This window comes from Chaetura pelagica, unplaced genomic scaffold (genome assembly GCF_000747805.2).
Source record: "Chaetura pelagica isolate M959 unplaced genomic scaffold, ChaPel_1.0 scaffold360, whole genome shotgun sequence".
Lineage (NCBI taxonomy): Eukaryota > Metazoa > Chordata > Aves > Apodiformes > Apodidae > Chaetura > Chaetura pelagica.
The window spans coordinates 1,348,307-1,370,405 of record NW_009951950.1 but is presented as its reverse complement, the minus strand read 5'-3'; the positions used below and the strand labels follow the sequence as shown (position 1 = coordinate 1,370,405).

At 38.9% G+C, this 22,099-nt stretch overlaps 1 protein-coding gene across 1 annotated transcript in view; it reads left to right on the top strand.

The window, feature by feature from the left end:
* The window catches only part of EFHC2 (EF-hand domain (C-terminal) containing 2), a 54,607-nt gene that overhangs the window by 2,606 nt on the left and 29,902 nt on the right, over positions 1–22,099 (top strand). Inside the window, exons 2-6 of the mRNA XM_009997855.1 lie at positions 2,840–2,990; positions 11,278–11,501; positions 14,794–15,045; positions 16,625–16,735; positions 17,052–17,190. Of these exons, the coding sequence (XP_009996157.1) occupies positions 2,840–2,990; positions 11,278–11,501; positions 14,794–15,045; positions 16,625–16,735; positions 17,052–17,190 (877 nt within the window). The remainder of the gene's footprint in view (positions 1–2,839; positions 2,991–11,277; positions 11,502–14,793; positions 15,046–16,624; positions 16,736–17,051; positions 17,191–22,099) is intronic.

The window sequence follows — 22,099 nt, the reverse complement described above, 5'->3', positions numbered from 1 at the left end:
GCTGAACCCCAGGATGTTCAGACTGGGATATAGTGGTTCCATCACAGTACCTTATGAGACCCCTGGAGTATTCAAGAGATTTACAAAATAGAAGCTGGAGGCCAGGAAGGATACCTTGGTCACCAAATGTGGTACTCTACACCAATGTTTAGACAAATGGAACAAAGAAGCGATGTTAAAGGATGATATAGAGCTGTGTTGGCTCTGTTGTATGTCAGATGTTCTATCCAGTGTTTTTGTGTTTGATACATGAAACAGTGAAATCCACAGTTAAAAATAACATGTGGCCAGAATGAATTTTTAAATATTTTCAACTATTTAATTTGTAGGTTGTTCAGAAACTTACACATTGTGTTACTTAAACAAACCATAAATGGTAGTGTCTAGATTCTTTTGTGTGAAGATTTAATGCCATCAGGTTTAACAGGTAACAGTGATGTCATTTGATTATAATTTAAATTCTCTAATAGTGGTTGGTCACAGTGCAGGAGAGTTGATGTGAAAAACATTTCTGTCATATTATTTGGTGCATGGTGAAAATCAGTGAGTTCTCAGCCTTTGAAATAGTTTGCAGAAACAAGAGTTTGTCTCATCTTGCATTTACCCTGCCTGAGAGAAAGGAGAGTGGCCTATTGAGAATCACAGAATGTTTAGAGTTGGAAGGGACCTTGAAGATCATCAAGTTCCACCTCCCCTGCATAGACAGGGACCCCTTCCACTAGAACAGGCTGCTCAGAGCCTCATCCAACCTGCCCTTGAACACCTCCAGGGATGGAGCCCCCACAACATCTCTGGGCAGCCGGTTCCAGTGTCTCACCATCCTTACACTGAAGAATTTCCACCTGGTCTGTGACCTAAATCTCTCTTCTTTCAGTTTACAACCCTTACCCCTTGTCCTCTCACTACAAGCCCCTGCAAAAGACCCTCCCCAGCTTTCCTGTAGGCCCCCTTCACATACTGGGAGGCCACTATGAGGTCCCCCCAAAGCCTTCTCTTCTTCAGACTGAACAACCCCAACTCCCTCGGCCTGTCCTCATAAGAGAGGTGCTCCAGCCCTCGGATCATTTTCATGGCCCTTCTCTGGACACGCTCCAACAGGTCCACATCTTTCTTGTGCTGGGGGCACCAGAGCTGGACGCAGTGCTCTAGGTGAGGTCTCACCAGGGCAGAGTAGAGGGTCAGAATCACCTCCCTGGCCCTGCTGGCCACACTTCTTTTGATATAGCCCAGGATGAAGTTGGCCTTCTGGGCTACACCTGCACATTGGTGGTTCATGTCCAGCTTTTCATCCATTAGTACCCACAGGTCCTTTTCCACAGGGCTGCTCTCTAGTGTGACCTCCCCCAGCCTGTATCCTTATCTTGGGTTACTTTGACCCAGGTGCAGGACCCTGCGCTTGGCCATGTTGAACCTCATGAGGTTCACCTGGGCCCACTTCTCTAGCTTGTCCAGGTCCCCCTGGATGGCATCCTGTCCCTCTGGCATATTGACTGCACCACCCAGCTTGGTTTCACTAGCAAACTTGCTGAGGGTGCTCTCAGTGCCACGGTCAATATTGTTAATCAGGATATTAAACAGCACTGGCCCCAGCACTAACCCCTGAGAGACACCACTTGCCACTATTTTCCATCTGGATTTAGAGCCAATGCCACTACCCTCTGGACACGACCATCCAGCCAATTCCTTATCCACTGAACAGTCCACCCATCAAACCCATATCTCTCCAGTTTAGTGAGAAGGATGTTGTGGGAGACCATGGCGAAGGCCTTGTAGAAGTCCAGGTAGATGACATCCACTGCTTTTCCCTGGTCGACTGATGTAGTCACTTTGTTGTAGAAAGCCACTAGGTTGGCCAGGCAGGATTTGCCCCTGGTAAAGCCATGCTGGCTGTCCTGGATCACCTCCTTGTTCTCCACATGCCTTAGCATGTCTTCTAGGAGGATCTTTTCCATGACTCAAATGTGTGTGGGAGCAGGATGGAACCCCGTTTAATGCTTGCCTCCCTACACATACCACAGCAATCATAGATAAAGGTAGATAATGCACTACTTGCACATTTTCTTAAAATTGGTCCTGGTCATTAAAGATCATAAATGATACCAAGAAATGCAAAATTGTGTAATGGTTTGCTGAGTTTGAGTTGGGATCTCGAGACATAAAGGCCACTGTAGTAAACCACTGAGCACCTCACCTGTGCAGGTTTTTTTGTTGCATTATTGGTATTGCAAGAGACCATGAAGACCAGCTGATATACTCTCCCAGATTTTCCACTCGCTGAATTGCAGAACCAGGTAAGTTTTGAAATGCAAATAGTGCACAGCTCAAAATGACTTCTGAAAAATGTAATTTCTTTCTGATAATCTTCAGCACCATTCATTAGACAGCTTTCAGGATCTCCTTAAAAAGAACACTCCTTTCCACTTACCTCAATGGTAAAGGCACCACTGTCATAATGCAGTTTAGTTTTCAGCATTTCACTGAGTAGAAGTCTAAAATTTGCCTCAAGACCTAGGTAGCTCACTGTGCTATCAAAAGTGCTTTGTTCAGAAGATTTTCCAAACAGCCTGCTGATAGTTCTATATTTGCTTTATTTCATTACTTTAGTAGAGTTCCATCTCTGCTTGTATGTTGTGATAATAAAAATGCCAGTCAAAGAATTTTAGATTTATGTGCTTTAATGTGGATTTCTACTCTAACATTTCTGAGAAATAAATCTACCTCCTGAAATCCATACCTCTACCTTTAGTTACTTATAATCTATATAAGTTTATTTTGTTGACATATTTTGCAAAAACATTGAAGATTTTGCTGCTTTAAATTTATTTGTTGTTTTTATTAGGTATTATCTTTTGATGCCTATTTTGAGGACGAAGTGCCTGACAAAAATCAAGAGCCTTATAGAATCAGATATTGTAAAATATACTTCTATCTTGAAGATGATACAATCCAAGTGCTTGAACCCCGAATGAAAAATAGTGGCATCAATCAAGGTATCTATTTTTTATAGCACTTCCCCCCTCCTCCCTTTTATATCTTCAGTACAGTCTTGGCCCATTCTAATGGATATATAACATGATGTCTTATAGTTAAAATGGGCTGTAAGCAAACAGCTATAGATCATAATGCTAACTTTCTTATTGTCTTAGTTTCTGAAGATGTAGGTTTTGCAAGGCAGAATACCCTCCCGCACCCACATGTACCATTTTTCTTAAACATACCTGTTTGAAATAAAAAGATAGTGGGCCTGTTGTCAGTATTGTGTCACTTCTGCCAAAACAATTTGTCTTCTAGATCTCCATTCCTGATCCTCTGTTCCTCCCATCTTGGCAATGACAGTAAGTTCTGTAGGTGCAGCTTTGTAATTGTTCGTTAGCTGCTGCAGTATCTCTGCTGTTGATGAAGGAGAAGGCTTTTTGTGACTGCCTGTTGCTCCTGTTATGATTAAAGTGACCTTGGCACTGTAATTTTTCCTTGACACCTCTAAGTTAGATGCTGTCTTACCTGAGTGTCACATCACTGCACTTAGGCCAGCCTGAGGACTTTTGGAGGAGGATGTACTGAGCTGACTTACTGGAGTATTAAGGGACTTGGTTTACTTTAAGAAAATGCAATCTAGTGGTCAACATCCTGTTGCAGAAGGCGAGCACAGCTGCTACTGCTTGGTGTTTATGGGTCACTGCCAGAATTAAAAAAGTTTTCAAGGGATTTAGTCCAGATAAGCAGGATGTCTTGGGAAGACTGCGCCTCCCAATCCCAAAAGATATTTTGTGTATTCTGGTGGATCTTAGTATAGCAATGTTCAAAAACAAGTTAACCATTTAACTACCATATTCCTTTTCAAGATCAGCAGATGCTGTCAGTTTCTCTGTCTACAACGTAGACAGAGTAGTATTTAAGAGGTGTTACCTGCATCATTACTATTAGACCTGAGATAAAAGTACTTGGAAGTCTTTTCTTAAACTAGTACCTCAGATCCCGTTCTCCCTGTGTTGAGTGGTTCTTCTTGCCAGAAAGTAAGAACTGATTTTGAATTCCGAGGAACCTTGTCCTACTCCTACCTGAGAAGTGCTTTTTCAAGACCTAAAGAAAAACAGGTTGAAGCTCTTACCCTGGGAACTTCCAAGTTACTTATCCCTTCCCTGCACTCATATGTGTGAGGCTGGAGACATAATTATGTTTAGGTTTTCCTTGGCTTGTGTGTCACAGGAGTGGGACCGGCTGTTTCTGGATTTTGGGGCTTAGAACAAAAAAACATCAATAAAGGAAGTACAGTTAACCTGAGAGGCAGAGTCAACATCTTTGAGAGGGAAGCTGGAAGCCAGGTTCATTAGGGCAGGATAAAGCAAATTCAGATCTGGCTCCTTTGAACCTAGCTATAATAATGAGTAATTTTCATTGTCTTTTTAGTATGGGTTGTGCAGGCTGTCCCTTCAGGCCTGATTTTCCTGGCAGTCTAGTCATGATCCTGTGGAGACAGGAAGGCTACAATTTCCCCCTAATTTCCTTGGTTGCATGTTATGTTAATGGTTTTGGAGTCACCTTTGGTACTGGATCTAAAATTAAACTGAGTAGTGTTAGAGAAAAACAAGAATTCTCTCAGTCTTCCATGCAAAGATGTTTTGAAGGCCACTGCAGTTTGTATGAGTACTTTATGTGGGATAAATGAATATGCACAATGTATTGAACTGATGGATTAAAAATAAATGTTCAAGGATGTCAAAAGTGCACTTAATTTATTTGTTGCTGGTAACTGGGCTGGTAAGGAAGCTCTGTGTATTGATTGTGTTTAGGAGGGAAGAGATACTGTACATTGGAAGGCCCAAGGACTATTTGAAATATGTTTAGGCTTTGCAGTTGATGAGATCTGGAGCCTATACTTTACAATAAATATCTACATAAATACTTTTATTATCCTAGAGACTAATATGATGTAGAGTGAAAAAGGTGTTGGAGATGCATATAAGAGAATTCTTTACTCACATGCACTTGAACAGTAACGTCATGCTCCATAATTGAAGAACAGCCATAAAGTTATCTTAAAGGCACTATATATTTGTTGGTGAATATAATCAAAACCAGTGTCTCTTAAAAAGAAATCCCAAACTGTTAGCTTCTAGTCTCATTCTGTTTCCAATTAAAAATTGGCCTTTTGCCACTTTCACTATAATTCTGTGTACCTCTTGTATTATTCAAATTCCCTGTCCTGACTGGGTATTTGTTAGCCTGAGAAGAACAAAAGCGTAACTGCGTGGTGGAAGCTGGTATGCTGAAGTGCAAATAAATGAAAATCTTGCCCATGATCATGGAGAAAAGGTTGTTAACAGGATGAGTAACTGAACTACAGTTCAGGATCTTAACCATAATGCTGTCCTCTGCAGGTCTGCTGAAGTGCATGTCACATAATTAAAATGTCAAGGGTTTGTAGAGGAGAGTTCAACAGTAGGAGAGCTTGGGTTGTAGAAAGGCAGCCTGCACTGAACAAAAGCACAAGTGTGGGGACATGGGTGAAGAAAAAGTGTGGGAACATCAGGAGCAGGATAGGCTCAGTCTATGTGAACAGTTGGAGAGTCTCAGTGGCAGGAAAGGGATTGTGTAAAGGAGGAATAGCAAGAAAACTGAATACAAAAAATGGAATTGAACTGTTGAAGGAAGAAGGTGATGGTGACCTTACATTGGATGATTACCCTTGCAGAAAAGATGTAAAATATACAGCTCAAATGCCAGTTCTCAGGACTCTTCTTGCAGAGTAGATATAGCAGTGGTGCGGTAGATCAAAGGCAGGTGGTAGGTTAGATCAAAGGTAGATCATCTTACCTTGGATGGTTAATTGCTTGAGGCTACAGGGTTACCAGTGCTTGAGAGCTTGACGGTCTGAACGGGTGTCCCTGGGCATTGTGGGACTAGAGAAATATTGTAGTTTCCCACTTTACTCTCCACAGTGAATAGCACTTGTGGCTTTATGGAAGAAAAACTTGGAGAGGCTTGTGGATTGTAGGAAGACTTGGTGAAGGAATAGGTGTCAGAAAGTTAGAATTTCAAACTTCTATTATGATTTTACAAAACTAAAACAAATTGGCTTTGGAAAAAAAAAAAAACCAGAAAATGTACTTTTACCATTGATCAAATCTCATAGAGACGTAAATAATCTGTGGGAAATGTATTTCAGAGACTTAAAAAAGATGCATTATGGCATTGGCTGCTGTACTTCGAGGTGATTTTGGACAGATAAGGTTGCTATCAAATAACTGAAATTTAAACTTCCTTTAATTTTGGAAAGTGCCTTACTGTAGTTTGAACTTTGGAAAATATTAGAAGCATTAGAAGAAATCTATACAAACAGCGAAATTCAATGCAAAACACAAAGGAATGCAGAGGCCAACCTGAACTTGAGAAACCAGAATTAAAGCAAGAAATACCAGGACAATCACAGTGCACAAAAACTAACAAAGATAAGGGAGTACAGAGTGAAGAGAAGGACAGTAAACTTGACCTCATAACAAACTCCATTGTGTTCTTCCAGAGCCAGATTGCTAATTATTCTTCCAATATAAAAATAAATTCTCCCATAGAGAGCCAGGCTAGATATGGCAGTGGTAGAGTTTTGTAGATCTAATTCCCAGTTAACAGGACTGTGGCCTAAAACAAATTGGCTTTGGAAAAAAAAAAAAAAAGCCAGAAAATGTACTTTTACCATTGATCAAATCTCATAGAGACGTAAATAATCTGTGGGAAATGTATTTCAGAGACTTAAAAAAGATGCATTATGGCATTGGCTGCTGTACTTCGAGGTGATTTTGGACAGATAAGGTTGCTATCAAATAACTGAAATTTAAACTTCCTTTAATTTTGGAAAGTGCCTTACTGTAGTTTGAACTTTGGAAAATATTAGAAGCATTAGAAGAAATCTATACAAACAGCGAAATTCAATGCAAAACACAAAGGAATGCAGAGGCCAACCTGAACTTGAGAAACCAGAATTAAAGCAAGAAATACCAGGACAATCACAGTGCACAAAAACTAACAAAGATAAGGGAGTACAGAGTGAAGAGAAGGACAGTAAACTTGACCTCATAACAAACTCCATTGTGTTCTTCCAGAGCCAGATTGCTAATTATTCTTCCAATATAAAAATAAATTCTCCCATAGAGAGCCAGGCTAGATATGGCAGTGGTAGAGTTTTGTAGATCTAATTCCCAGTTAACAGGACTGTGGCTGGCTGATACTGCCTTATCAAAAGGTCATTTATGTCCCATGGGGTTGACTGTGGCTTCCAGTGCAATCCAGGCCCTGCAAGCCAGAGCAGAGGGGAGCAGCTGGCTGGTTTCCCCAAGGTCAGCCAGCTGAAAAAGAGAGAAGCTGCCTGCTGGCTGGGTTCCCAAGGCCGGCTGGCTGAAGAGGAAAGTACAAGCTGGAAAGTGAAGTTGCAGTCAGCCTCTCCAATATAACCAATTATTTAAGAGTTTAAGACCTCCCCAGAGGCCTTGAAATAATTGTGATTTTGCCATGTTAATGGTGGCCAAATCATGACCTTGCTATGTTCTGAGAAGGGTGAATAAATGAATGTAAGAAGCCTGCTTGTTTATTGAGGTGAACTCTTTGTGTTACAGGAGTAGTAGTTGTTGCTTCTGCTTGTTTCTGTGCAAGCAAAGAGTGTACCACCTCCAGGTGTTACCCATTCCTCTCTTTCTAATGCATTCTTGAGTAGTGCAGACGGAGTGAGAAAACTGTGCTGATTAAATTCTTGATATCACTTTATTTCTTCTGCAGAGCAGTGTTGCAGCAGAGACCAAATAATTTGCTGCCCAGCTTCATGACCTTCCCCATAGTCAAAAGGCCCTGACTACTATTGAGGTCTCCTCAAGCTGCTGCTGTAGTTGTCAAATAATCAGAAGCCCTGTGAGAAAAGAGGATGTACTAAAAGTTATAGTATGGGAACTGGATGCCACCACCACTGTCAGAAAAGAAGCAGCACCTCAACTCCCTTTACAAGACCATAGCGGGGGAGAGCCTTAGTCTGACCAGATGCAAATATTTTAAATAATGATTGGTGGTGTAGAGGAATAGCCTGCTCATTAAACTGACAAAAGCAACATCAAGTACAACCATCCATCTTGAGCAACCTGAATGTTGCACATGCCCAGGTCCACCTTCAACAACTTGTAGGAAATTTTGACAACTAGAAATGTAATTATTTTCCAGAAGGAAGGACAATTGAAAAAATGCCAAGATCAGGTGATCAGGTTTTGTTAAATTTCAAATTCAGCAATATAAAATGTATCCTCTACATGTGTAGATCAGGCACAGTGATACCTAATAAAAGCAAAGAGTTGCTACAGATACTATCTTCACAAGACTTTTTCCATTAGGAAAGAAATTCTTATCCCTTGGAACAAAATGGCCATGTGTGTTATACTTTGAAAAGTAACAGGAAAAACTAGCTGAAGGCTTATTCACCAGTTCTGAGGTAAATATACCTTCAGAAAACACCTCATATTAGAAAATGGTCAACCATTATATTTTCACTAAAATCATAGTTCAACAAGATTTGTGTTTGTGCAAATAATTGCTCTGACTTAGCACATTATCTGTTGATTTCTGTAGGAATGACTCAAGGATTAGACAAAATTGGGGAACATATTTTAAATTGTTTTTTTTGTTAATGGTAACATGATGCAGTTTTGCATTGTGTTAAAATGTGCTAGTTGCCATGTTTTCTAACTAAAATTTCTGTGAGGATGCAGCTGAAATACATGTATGAGTATGTTTGAGCAGATAGAGGTTCAAATTTATTTTACAAAGGTGGGTAACCAGAATATTTGATTTGGTACATGTGAAACATCAGGATGCTGAACGGGTCTTAAATTATTATTTTAATGGGAATATAAAGTAAATCTGCTCTGGGGCAACAGGGGAATCTGTTGCTTTATTCCCTTGAAAAATTAAGGTTATATTTTCATTGTAAGTGCTAGAATTTAACAAATAACTCTGATAATGTAGTAGTGGAATGTATTTAATACAGATTATCTCTTAGGGAAATAGTGAACAATAAAGAATTTCCATGAATAAACTCAGAAATAAGACCCTTCAAACACCAAACAAAACCACAAAATGATATCTTTCTCCCTCTTCCTCTGACTCTCTTAATCCCTTCTCTCCCTGCCCACCTCCAGTCCCACCTACCCCCAAAACAAAATAGTGCTGGAAAATCACTAAATGAAACTCAGTGGGAAACACCACCAGATGCACAACTGAAGGGCACTGAGAAGAAATCCTGTTCTGTAGTAAGAGATGATGAGACAGACATTTTAGATAATTGTGTGTAGTAAACTATTATTGTGGTAGTAGGTTAGTGCTGTAACTGTTTTCTGTTTTGGAATTTTTGTATTTACTGTAGTTGTCTTAAAGTTGCACCTTTTACAGTTGCTGTAATTTTAAAGTTGCTAGGAACCTATGGTGGCAAGGAATTACTATAATAGAATGGGTTGGTGTTTCATGATAAGTCTTAGCCACTGGTCATCTGCATTATGAGGCTGGTGTTGCAGAGGTGTCTGGGGTGGTAAGCACAGCAAAGAGCCTGAAGTTGAAAACTGGACCACCTTTTTGTTCTCTACAGGGTATTTTCACACAACTATACTAAGGTATTGATATAGCAAAACTTCTGCTGTTTTTGTTTTCATTCTCTCATAATGCTGAGAAAAAAAAAAAGTTTAGTCCCAGCTTTGCTAATCTGCTGTTCTTTGTGCACTATTAACTTCACTCAAAATAAATCATAGCTTGACATACATGCAGCTGCAAATCTTTATTTAATGTATGAGTTACTGTTAAATGCCTAATGGCTTGTTTAACCTACTGAGGCTGTAGCTTTTAAGTTGTTTCTAAAATACTTGTAGTATCACAGAATCATTGAGGCTGTAAGGGGTATCTTAAGATTGTCTAGTCCAAATAAAGTAGGATCAGCTACTGCCACATTCCCAGGGCCTCTCCAGTATTTGCAAGAATGGAGACTCTACAATCTTTTTGGACAGCCTATTCGAGTGTTTCATCACTGTCCCGGTAAGAAAGTGGGTTTTTTTGCGTTCAGATGGAATTTTGCATCTTTTAATTTGTGCCCATGGCCTCATGTCCTGTCAGTGAGCAGCACAGAGAAGAGCCTGACTCCATCTTCTTCATTCCTTCCATCAGATATTTATAAACATTGCTAAGTTCCCCCTGAGCCATCTCTACTCCCTGTTCAACAGACCCAGCTCTCTCAACCTTTCCATATCAGAGATAGTCTCTCAGTCACCACCAGTGAATATGTTTGAAACATTACCCAATTCATCAATGTATTTGTGATTTTTCAGCTGATAGACCAATAGCAGATTTCTTCTCCTTGAATCTGGTAAATGTAAACAAAACCAATGCTCCCAGAATCACAGTCCTTTCATTTAAAGATCATCAAGAAGAAAACGTAAATGTATACTTACTTTAAAAAAGTTAAAATGTCTCTCTTTGTTCTTTTTATCTTATCTTCTTCTTTTGCATAGTGTTCTCTTAGACTATGGGTTATGAGTTCCTGGCTTTGTATTTCTGAGATGGATTGATACTTACATTTCTCTACAGCAGCCCAGAAACCAGCCCATCTCATCTCAGTTGCCTCTACTTCTAGTTTGCTCCTTTAGGAAGCTCAGTTGAATGCACTTCCTTCCATGCTTTAAAGACAACACATTTTCCCTTGGTAGGGCAGTTTTTTACTCTAACTTTAGCTATATATGGCTTTCCTCACACTGCAGAGTGTAGATAAATCTAGTTCCTCCTGTACAGCCCTGCCACATGGTTTTTTGCATAACTTTTTCTGTGGGTTTTTTCTTAAAGAAAGATTAGTGATACTAATGAGTCCTGGAGACTGTTTTGCATCTCAGAAAGCGTGGAAAAGACATCTCTTTTCCTAATGTGAGAAGTGTTTTTGCTACTCTTGTTGAAAAAATACTAACTTGCTATGTTTGCAGGGACACACGGGGGTTTATTCCAGTGGTTTTCTGTTTGCTGGTAATTTTCTGTATTATCTGAAGTCAAATACTGGATCTGGAGGTTTTAGAAGATGATCAACATAAAGAATTGTTATTAATAAAAAGGAACCTCTTACCCAATAATACTTTTGCTCAATGAAGGATAATTTTGTTTGTCCCATATGACTTAATCTGTGTTGGTCATCTCACCATAGAACATTAGCAACTCTGTGAAGTGATCCTTAGAGCAAAGAATATTCACTCTGAATCTATTCTAATTCTTTTACAGGAACTATTCTTCGACGACATCGGGTTCCACTTCCACCTCCTCGTGAAGATGAGTTCTATACTATAGATCATTTCAATATCAACACAGAAATAGTCTTTTATGCCCGAATATATAAGATTATAGATTGTGACCAATTTACAAAAAATTTTCTGAGGAAGATGGGAATTAAATTAAATCCTCCTGCAGGTCATCCAGATGACCCATACACTAAAAAGAGGCAAAAGGTCAGATGAGGCAGTAATAGTAAAAACTTGATTTTAATAGAAGTGCCATTGCAATTAGTAATATACATTATATAGAGTATTTCTTTAATAGCAAATAGAAAGTACGTCAAGGTAGCTAATTCAACTTAATGAATCACAAGAGGAAACTTGCTTTTAAAAATGTTGTTATATGACTCATTGTACTAACATAGTGAAATCCCAAACAGAACTTTTTTTCTCCTGATGACATCGGGTTCCACTTCCACCTCCTCGTGAAGATGAGTTCTATACTATAGATCATTTCAATATCAACACAGAAATAGTCTTTTATGCCCGAATATATAAGATTATAGATTGTGACCAATTTACAAAAAATTTTCTGAGGAAGATGGGAATTAAATTAAATCCTCCTGCAGGTCATCCAGATGACCCATACACTAAAAAGAGGCAAAAGGTCAGATGAGGCAGTAATAGTAAAAACTTGATTTTAATAGAAGTGCCATTGCAATTAGTAATATACATTATATAGAGTATTTCTTTAATAGCAAATAGAAAGTACGTCAAGGTAGCTAATTCAACTTAATGAATCACAAGAGGAAACTTGCTTTTAAAAATGTTGTTATATGACTCATTGTACTAACATAGTGAAATCCCAAACAGAACTTTTTTTCTCCTGATGTGTTCCCATACCTTTTGAGACACAACACAACACAATTAACTGGTAAAAATAAAAAACCTTTCCATATTAAACTGAAATGAAAAAAAATGGACCTGTTATATGTCTTACCTAGGATTTTGCTGGAGCTCATTTAATGATGATGCTTTAAAATGATTAAGGGAAGATCTAATTGGAATTGTGGTTCAAGCACATCTGTGGTTTTCTGCACACTCTCTTGGTTTATTCGTATGTCATCCTTCATCTCTACCCCACCTGTTATTAACAGCTCTTTGCATGTGTAAAGCAAATTCTGTTGCCACAAAGAACTGAGCACTCTGCAGTTTTAGACTTTTGAGATTTTATTTGAATGCAGTTCCCTCTTTTATGAGTACATGGGAACACATACGCACCTCTTCCAAAAATCTCTCTCACAGGTCCTAGATGCTACGTGGATTCCTATTCGCAGGATTTGAAGTCTTTTCTCTGGGAATGGAAGTGGGAGTGATGTTTTCTGTCGGAGATAAAGACAGTTTCTTTCACTTCTGTTTTTCTTTATTTAATATGAGTGCAGATGGCACTGTATTTTTCTCTTGACCTGACTCTGTTAGGACGATTGGCACACAATACGCAGCCTGTTGTGATAGATCCAGCTTAGTACTCTGAAAGCAAAAAATACATGTCTCTTGAGTTTACCTTAATCTCTCCTATTTAGAAAACTGCTGCAGCTTTCAGTAGCAAAAATGGAAGGCAGTTATGACTGAGATGTGTAGAACCATGTCTTTGAAGCACTCTCAGGCCAACATGGTGACTTCACTTCATGGCTTTTTGCCATCCCCCAGTGAAAAATACTATTTATACTATATCTCCTTGTTCTGTGTAATGGTGACCCAGCCTGGCCATGGGTTTCTTTTCCCTTACTCATGCCTTCTAGATAACAGGTGTGTATTAACACATGCTGAGTTGCCTTGATATTGGCAGACCATGTCAACAATATAAATGGTAATGCATAACCTGCTGAAGTTTTGATTTTTAATTTATTTTTTTTTTGTAAAAACAGCAGGCAAAGCATTCAAGTACTATACAGATGTGTGCCTAAAAAGAATGGAGAGGGGAAAAAGAGGTTAGAGAAATAATAGCATCAGAAGATCAAAAATTACTGAAATCTATGTCTTAATTTTCTCAGTTGTTGAGAAATTACAGAAAAGTTTTATCTAGAAAATTCTGGCTGCTTTATGTTCTCACTTTCTTGTGAGTAATTTGTGGAAGGTAGGGTTTTTTTATTTATTAAGGATGAGTTGCTCTGGACTGCTTTTATCAAAATTAAATCGGTTTGCATTAGATTCCAAATAGTGCAGATGGCCAGAAAATGGAGGGACAAAGGAAAGGAAAGAATACAGTGGGATAGAAAATGACACGAGTTAAAAACGTAGAGAGACATTTTGGAGATGTGTTGCTGGAGAGGGTATCCTATGGATGGTGATGTTATCTGACTTTGTGGCTATATTTAGTTGCTCACTGCATCTCCAAGGATCAGAAAGGAGGAAGGATAGCACTGTGATGGTATATACCACACATATGAGCATGGTGATGCCTGAAATGGAAAGAGTATTGCAGATCACCGAGCACATTGTCAAGCAAAACTTGGGTCTGCTCTCCTAATTTAAAATTTTGATGATTGAAAGAATGGACCTTGTTCCTTTCAGATTTTTAAGAACAGAAAATGTATCAGTGGATAAATAGCAAGTTAGACAATTATATATACTGCCCATATTCAAAAGTTCTTTCTGTACAGACAGCTCAGATTGTATTGTCATTGTTATCAGTCACCATTCTCCTTTGAAAGCAGTTCTGTGTTGTTTTGTAGATTATAAGGACTATTTTACCCCTTTTGCCCCCTTTGGCATGATTGATTTTGACTTGGGAAAAACACCTTGTTCCGAACAATGTTTATATACATGACTGTAGCTAACTGTAAGTGCAGTCCTTGTATTGAATCACCATCATGGCATCAAATTTAACACAGTGCTACTGGTTTTGCAGCAGCCATGACTGTAGGCAGCATCTTGTCATAGATCACATAAACTGCAATGTATTTTTAGTTGGAAATCTGCTGTTGCTTTTCAGACCTATGGGTGTATATTGAGAGGAAAACATACATACCCAGTACCTGCCAACTGTATGACATGAATCAAAAGTTAATTAACTATGTTCTAAAGCTAAAGAAAGGAAAGCTAAAGGGAAAAGAAAGAATTAATTATTTATGCCACATCATCTATAAAAATAATTTTCAAGGAAGTAAATCAGGAAGAGTGATGCTGTTTGGAGATGTAGTCTTCTGATTACCATGGGCAATTTGTTGAAAATGTGAGCTGTACCATAAATAATTTAACAATTTTCTGATCTGAAGGACTTTATTGCAAGAAAAACAAGGATCAAAATCTATCCAAAATTGTTTTCATGTTTTCTGAAGGCACAGCAGCCCTGTAAATAATCATTTGGTAATGACATAGTGTTTCATCTATTGTAATTGTGTGGTGTTATTTGAAAATCCTAAAAGGATATTTTAAGATTAGATGGTTCCCTGCAGAGTGGTATCCTGTTTTTAAGAGCAAATAATTAAAAAGGTATTTATCTTAATTTCTCCTTTATCTGCAGATTCTGGAGAGTATGAATCCACTGCGCCCATATGAGCGCTTTGACACTTTGAAACAATTTCTGGAGCATGATAAACGTGTCTTACGTTTTTTCTGTGTTTGGGATGACCCAGAATCTATGTTTCATGACCCACGGGAACTTGTTCTGCACTATTATTTGTCTGATGATACTATTGATATAAAGGAAATTGTACCAATAAACTCAGGCCGGGATACAGTTCCACTTTTCCTCAGAAGAGATAAGCTTCCAAAGGTGGGAGATGAACATTTCAGTTTATTTCAAATTCTTCCACTAAGTAAGAGATAATAAATGCCTTGTTTTGAAAGTCCTGAGTTAGTCGATGATATTTAGAAAGTGTTATCAGAGTATTATTAATAATTGCATGATTTAGGTTTTGCACACATATTCATATAGTAGCTTAATAGGTGATGGAAAAAAGTAAGTTTAGGCTTGTCATGCTTGAAAGGAGAGATACTTTAGGCAGAAATACATTCTGTGATTTCCTTTTTACTGCATTAGTGTATTAAGGTAAATAAAGTTGTGCAGTAATGGAAGTCCAGAAAATTAGTACATATTTATTGATAAACTAATGAAAAACTCGGGCAAATTCAGATGTGATCCATGCGATGAGTATTTAGAACCTTTGGAAAAGTCCTGTTTTAGTATTCCATAACATTACTTCTTTGTAGCAAATCTTGAGTGATTTCTTAAAATTGAGTGTATGATTTCTTAAAGTTGAGATTTGGGAGTGTATGCAAAGCAGTTAAAATCAATAGGAATCTGTGAATAAACTTTGTCAAACATTACTCATTTGCTTATTTGAGAAATCTCCTATGAGAGAAATCTTCAAGGGGTTTGAGTCTTCTGTAGCCTGTTAATGATTTTAAAATTAACATCCTGGATACACTTCTATATCACTCCAGACAGACCCTGCTGATAGAATAACATCTACTCACAGACAGAGTAAAATACTGGAGAATCTTCTCCCTCCTTGCCTTCTAATACTGATAATCTATTTGTGATGCCATACATGTTGTACAGGAGATTTTACGGTAAAAAACCTAACAGCAAAATATTGCGCTTTTCTCACCTTGTGCATCCTATATTCTGATGCTGATTTAGCAGTGGATCTGTGCTGACAGACCTGTTCTACCATTGAAGTGTATGGTGCAATTTTAAGGGCTGGCTTCTTCCTCTTAATTCTGTGGAAGTTTTGAGAAGGACAGCAGAGGAGATCAGTCAAAAGTTGGGGTGTCAGGGAAAGTTTTATGACAGAGTAACCCACTTTGGTTGCCCATCATCAGCAGATTGTTAATGATTTAAAAAATGTAATATGTTAGCTTATTACATTTTATATTACTGGGGTAAAATACTATTGTAATTTTGAAACTTATAATAGAAACAAAAATATGAATATTTTTACAAATAGAATAATGATGACTTGAATCCCCTGCATTTGTGCAGTGGTTTAGCACAGTAGGATCAACCCCAAATGGTTCATTTGCATGTTTTCATAATTATTACCAATCAAAATAATAGTCTTTAGAGCAGATGTTTGCAAGGATATGCTACTTTGGATTTGCTGACCTTTGCTTTCTCTTTGCTTCCAAGAAGACAAAGACATTACTCTTGGATGTGCAGTAAGATTCTGAATGCTTCTTTTGGTATACATACAGGCTTTTGACATATACACTGGCTTTCCTAGAGTTTACTAAGGATTCTCCCAAGAAAATACTGTAATAACAGGCAGTCTGTAGAGAATCAGCTAGTTTTAAAGTTCTCTTTCTTCACCATTAACTGTATTTCTGAAGAGTTGTCTCTTTTCTTGCAGCATGCTCCTGTTGGACTGTTTCAGCCAGGCACCATCACCCGTCAAACTGTTCTCAATGTGTTTGGAAATGCAATAGGAGGGAAAAGCCGTTATTTAATAGACAATTGGAAGGTCAGATATCATTGAATGCTTCCAGCAGTTGAATGCCTTCATTATATAAAAAATAATATGAAATTTCTGTGATTGTTGTCCTCTACAATGCGGAGTTATTTATAAAAATGTGTTACCACTGGAAAATAGCTCAAATGAAAACTACTGAGTTTTATTACCACATTTGTGAAAGTGAAGTAGCTTAGAACGGGGTGAAAAATACTTGCAAATGGACTATGAAATTTATATTTTAAATCACATGCACTGAATTACCTAGTTTTTACGAAAGGTTGTGGGCTTCTGAGATTTATAGAGCTGCTGTCCCATCTTTTATTAGACAGGAGCAGTGCATCAGGAATTTTACAAAGACAGTGACCTGAAAATAGGGGCAGTAATTAATGTTTGGGGAAGGAAGATAATACTCTGTGATTGTGATGAATTCACCAAGGAACATTACAGAACAAAGTATGGAATTGGTAAGTAGTGATAATTATCCTTCCCTTACAAATATTCTTATACTTCTGATTTTGACGGAGCCATCTTCAAATTTCATAACTGACAAAACATGTTCATTGAAATCTTTAGCAATAACAATCTGCTGTAGGCTGTTAAACAGCAAAGCAGTGATTTTACAGGTGATCCAGAATTGAAAACTAACACATAACATGTACTGCTCCTGATTGCCTCTATTTTAAAACTAGAATGACAAAATAGTCATATGGGTAGACTTCCAATTCTTCTCTCTTTCCCTCTCGTATTCCACTACCTGTGTTTGCAGTCAGAAAAACAATTAAGAGCATGTAGTGAGAGGGTAAGTAGAATGAGCTTAATTATTCCCTATTATACTACCTTTCATTTAATATGGATGTCAGAACCCTCACATAATAAGATTTTTTGACACAACAGTAGTAGTCTGTAACATTATTGGTTTTCACAGTGCAGTTTTGTGTGTTCTGGACTATTAGAGTATGTATCCATTGAAGCTTCTGAATTCTGGAAACATTTAGCAGCTATGACCATAATGGAAAAGCTTTTTGGAAATGTATAACAATAGGGGCTTTCGTTTATCTGTCTCTGAATTCCCTCAGTAAGACTTGCTAATGGTTTTATTATGGACATCGTCCTGCAAAAATAACCTAGTTAATTTCTGGCAGTTTATTATTCAGTAAATATAGCTAAGTGTCTGACTGTTCAGAGCTGGTTAGGAGAATCCTACTCTGGCCTTTCTCTGACACTGTGAAACAAAATACCAGGGTAGACTATTTCTTTCAGCTTTGCTTGTGATCAGATAGAGTGTAGTGTTTGGATCAGAGCTTGTCTGCTGCATTAGGGTAATTAAATGAGGTAGTGCTGCCATTACAACACTGAATTTCTTACTTGGCAAAACATGTCTCATTAGGACTTTTTAATAGTAGCTTGGCATGTCTGTACCAAAATAAATCTTTTCTTATACTAGCCAACATGTGAGGAAGGCATATTCAATAACTGTAGTATTATCTATAATAACAGTGAGTCTAACTCCAGGGATGCAAAACAAGGGGGTTCTTTCCTGAGAATTTCTTCAGCCAGGGCTGCTGCCACTGTTTGGTAGCAATATACTCTGAGCAACATATCCTGGAACAGTGAGTGGGGATTTCTTACTCACAGCAGGTAATAAATGAAAGGGAGCTGACCATTCTCTATCAACCAAGCAATGCAACCAAGTGTTACACAAACACTGTTCCCCTTCTATAATGCTGGCTCAGTAATTACTGAATGTGTATCTGGATATTAAAGGAAGATGATTTCCAAGTTAGGAGAAGTAGGAAGTTGCTGATGTGTGGAGTTCTAGAAAACTGGGACCATAGATGATCTAGTGCTGGGATCTAGATGATCTAGACATTGTACTGAGGCAGGATAATGTATATGCACAGACTGTCACTAACTGAAGTTTGTATAGCCTTTTCTCAGCATCCTCCAGTAGAGGAGAATTTCCTCCTGAGGTAGCTTGTTCTAACCTCATAGTTAGAAATGCTGCTTAGTAGCCACTCTGAGGCTGGTTTGTGTAAAGTGAGAGGGTAACTTGTTTGTCTTACCTTTGTTGCACATGGATAACAACTGTTCAGTACCCTTGTTTCATAAAAACCTTGTACATTATTCCAATACACCATTGTAACACTCTCTCCCGCCTTTTCCACTTCCTGGGCCATTTGCTTCCAGGGGAATCCTTTCAGTCTTTCTCCATAGTCCATTCTTTTGTATCTGTGTTAATTTTTTCTGTTGTTTTTTTTTTTTTACTCAGTGCTCTCCCCAGTTGTTCTACCACCTTAACACAAGATGAACAAGGATGTACTCTAGTTCTAGAGACCTTCAGGGAGCTGGGAAGTGTTTTGTATGTAACTTTAAGTATACATGATGGCAGAAACTCCAGCTAACATGAAAAAACATCCATGTTGATGCAGCCTGTCTTGTTCACAAAAAAGGATTCTCACAATTTGCTGGGAAATTATCTCCTTTTTTTCCCATCAGGATTTAAAAAATGTGGGTGTGACATTTTAGCTAGAAGGGGTTAAGAGCAGCATCAAGATAGTATTTGGCTTAGAAGCAGGTATTGTGAGAGGAGGGGTTTGGGTTCACCTATTATTCTTAGTGAGATACAAATTTTGTTTGTGTCTGGTGGACGTACAAGGTGCTCTCAGTGGACTCAGTCCCACAAAGTGCCCAGCATTCTGCTCCCATCCAATTAAACACTGAAACATGCCTAATTGCAGTTTGAGTCCAGGGAGACCATTTACTTGACTAAAAGTAAGCAAGCAGATAAATGAGTTCCTACATCAAGCCACAGTGCTCAGCACCTCATGGCATCAATCCAGCTGTTTGTTATTGTGTTTTCACATTACTCCCCTTCAATTTATACTGTTCTGCCAAAGCCATTAAAGAGGCCAACATTTATTTTTGACTCTGCAGTTTCAGCATAAGTTGCTTTCCGATGGAATTTGCCTGTTAGGAGAATTAAGGGCAGTTTAGATTTCCCTTGAAGTACATTATTGTGATATCTGATATATTTCCAATGTTGTTTTTGCCTGTTACACTCTTTATACTGTTTTTTAAAAGCAAAGGAGAGCTTCTCCATGGGTAAACAACGACTAATGCCCTTCAACAGGAAGCTAATGACATTACTGTCACCTAGCAGTGTTACAAATGCAAGAGAAAATGCCTTAATGTGTCATATTATCTGTCCAGACTTGCAAGTGTGGCTTCAGGAAAGGAGAAAAATATTTTATGGCTACGTAGGTGTTGTGGTCACCCAGATGAAACATGAAATGCACTGCTGATGTGCAGTGGGGAGAATTCCTCTCACAAAATGCAGTACTTTAGCACAGAGTTGAGAATAAAGTGTAGGGTTGAGCATCAAGTGTTCTTTCTTAAATAACAGATTATTCCTGAAGGAATGAAACCAGTAAAATCTGGTTTCCAACTGATTTTTATTCAATGTCCCAGCACCTCCCAAGGCTGGCTGTTGTGCCTTTTTGCAGCACCGCACGTTCCCTCTCCTGTCCCAGCTCTCCTCGCCCTCCCACCCCCTCATTTCCCAGGCTCCCTCTCTGACCCGCTGCCTGGGCAGAGCAGCGTGCGGGGTGATCGGCTGGCCAGTACATGTGTGCTTTTGGCCAGGCAGCTGCTGCTGGATAACAGCTGACTTCCTGCTTTTCCCGCAGTGGGGGCATTAGAGCCTGCTGCCAATTTTCACTAGGCTCGTCAGGGATCAGAGTCTCTCTGGCGTCTAACCTCAGTACTTCGTGTGGTGTAGACTGAGCAACAGCTTCTAAGGATACTTGTGCATTTACAGATTATTATTATTATTATTTTTTCCTTCAGGTAAATGGAATAATGAAATAAGGCTCTGTAAAAGGAGTTTTTCTTTGAAGCAGAATAAACACTGTCATTTTTTAGCTGCATGCACACTTCTATGAGCACTAGATTTTCTTTAATCCTGCTTTTAAAAGCTGTGAAGATGGGGTATTGCCTTCTTACTTCTCTTCTCACCTAAGTTGTAAAACAGACTCTCACAAAAGCCAAGTCTCAGCTGTTTGGTATACATCTGCTCTTACGTATAGAGAGCATCATGTTAACAGTGTTATCTCTTGCTGTTATTGCCACCTCTTATAAAGTCCAAGTCTAGTGGGATTTCTCCTGTTCTTGGCTGTAATGCTCAGAGGTGTCTGTTCTCTTCCTCTGAAGGCAGAATTTCTTGCCTACCTATGCTTAGTTTTTCTTAGTAAGAAGGCTATGCTATCTTCAGATTGGTTATATACTAAGGCTGTGGCTGGAGCTGCTTTGTTGTTGCTGTTCCCCGTGTTTGTTCAAGTCTTGCTCAGGTTTTGATGTTGTAAGAAGTTATAGTAAGTGATGCATATTTGATATACCAGATGAAATAAACCCCACAGTGCCAGCCCATCTCCTGCTGGGCATCAACTAAAGCAGTAAAAAGGGATGAAACTGTCCATGGGGAAAATACCTGTGCTGTTCTTTCTGGAAGTACAGAAATTTGTAATCCAGAACTTTCAATTTCCCCTCTCCCCACTGTAAATCCACATTGAAAACATTACAGCCTGGAAGGAGAAAGCATCCATTCCTTTTCCAGACTGGACTGAGGTAGTTTTCCTAAGAAATAGTGATAAGCTTGAGAGAAATGTGGTTTATGTGTAAGTGCAAGTTGTCTGTCTGATTCTACTCTAATGGTGTGTGACAGAGCAAAGATGAAACAAGTTTTGAGCTTGTGTATGTCTGTTAGTCTACTGCATCTAGCTGGCTATTTGAAAGTTGCAGAAGGGAGTTTTTAACTGGTTTCATAACCTGTATTTCTCCATGGCGATTTCCTTCTGAATTTCCTCATTCCCAGGAGAGAACCTGAATACGTAATCTTTTTAAAACCTGGAAACTGTAGGGAGCACGAGGCTGGATGTTCGTGTTCGGTGAATCTGAATGAAGCAAGCTCATTTTACAGCAGGGAAGGGATGGGAACCGAAGCGCTGAACTTATCTTTCAACTTTGTTTAGCCCATGCTTGGGTTGTGAAGGATTTGATACACTTTCTGAGGCGAATGCAATTTTCCTCTTCATCTGTGGTTTTCTTTTAGTTTATAAATCCAATTTTAATCCATATGTGCTGCAGTGTATAGAAAGGGAAACGATTTAGCATTTCCTAACGGGTGCCTGACGTGTTAGCGTGTATGCACCGTGACCTGCGTGCAAACACATCAGCTCGTCTTTCGAGTTTACCGGTTCAGCTCCACGGCCCGGCCTCCCCAAGGCTTTGGACAGGAGCGTGCGGGGAGGAAGGGGCTGTTTGTGCGGGCACACGGCGCCGCAAACCTCGGCTCGGTTTGGGACTGGAGGAGCAGAG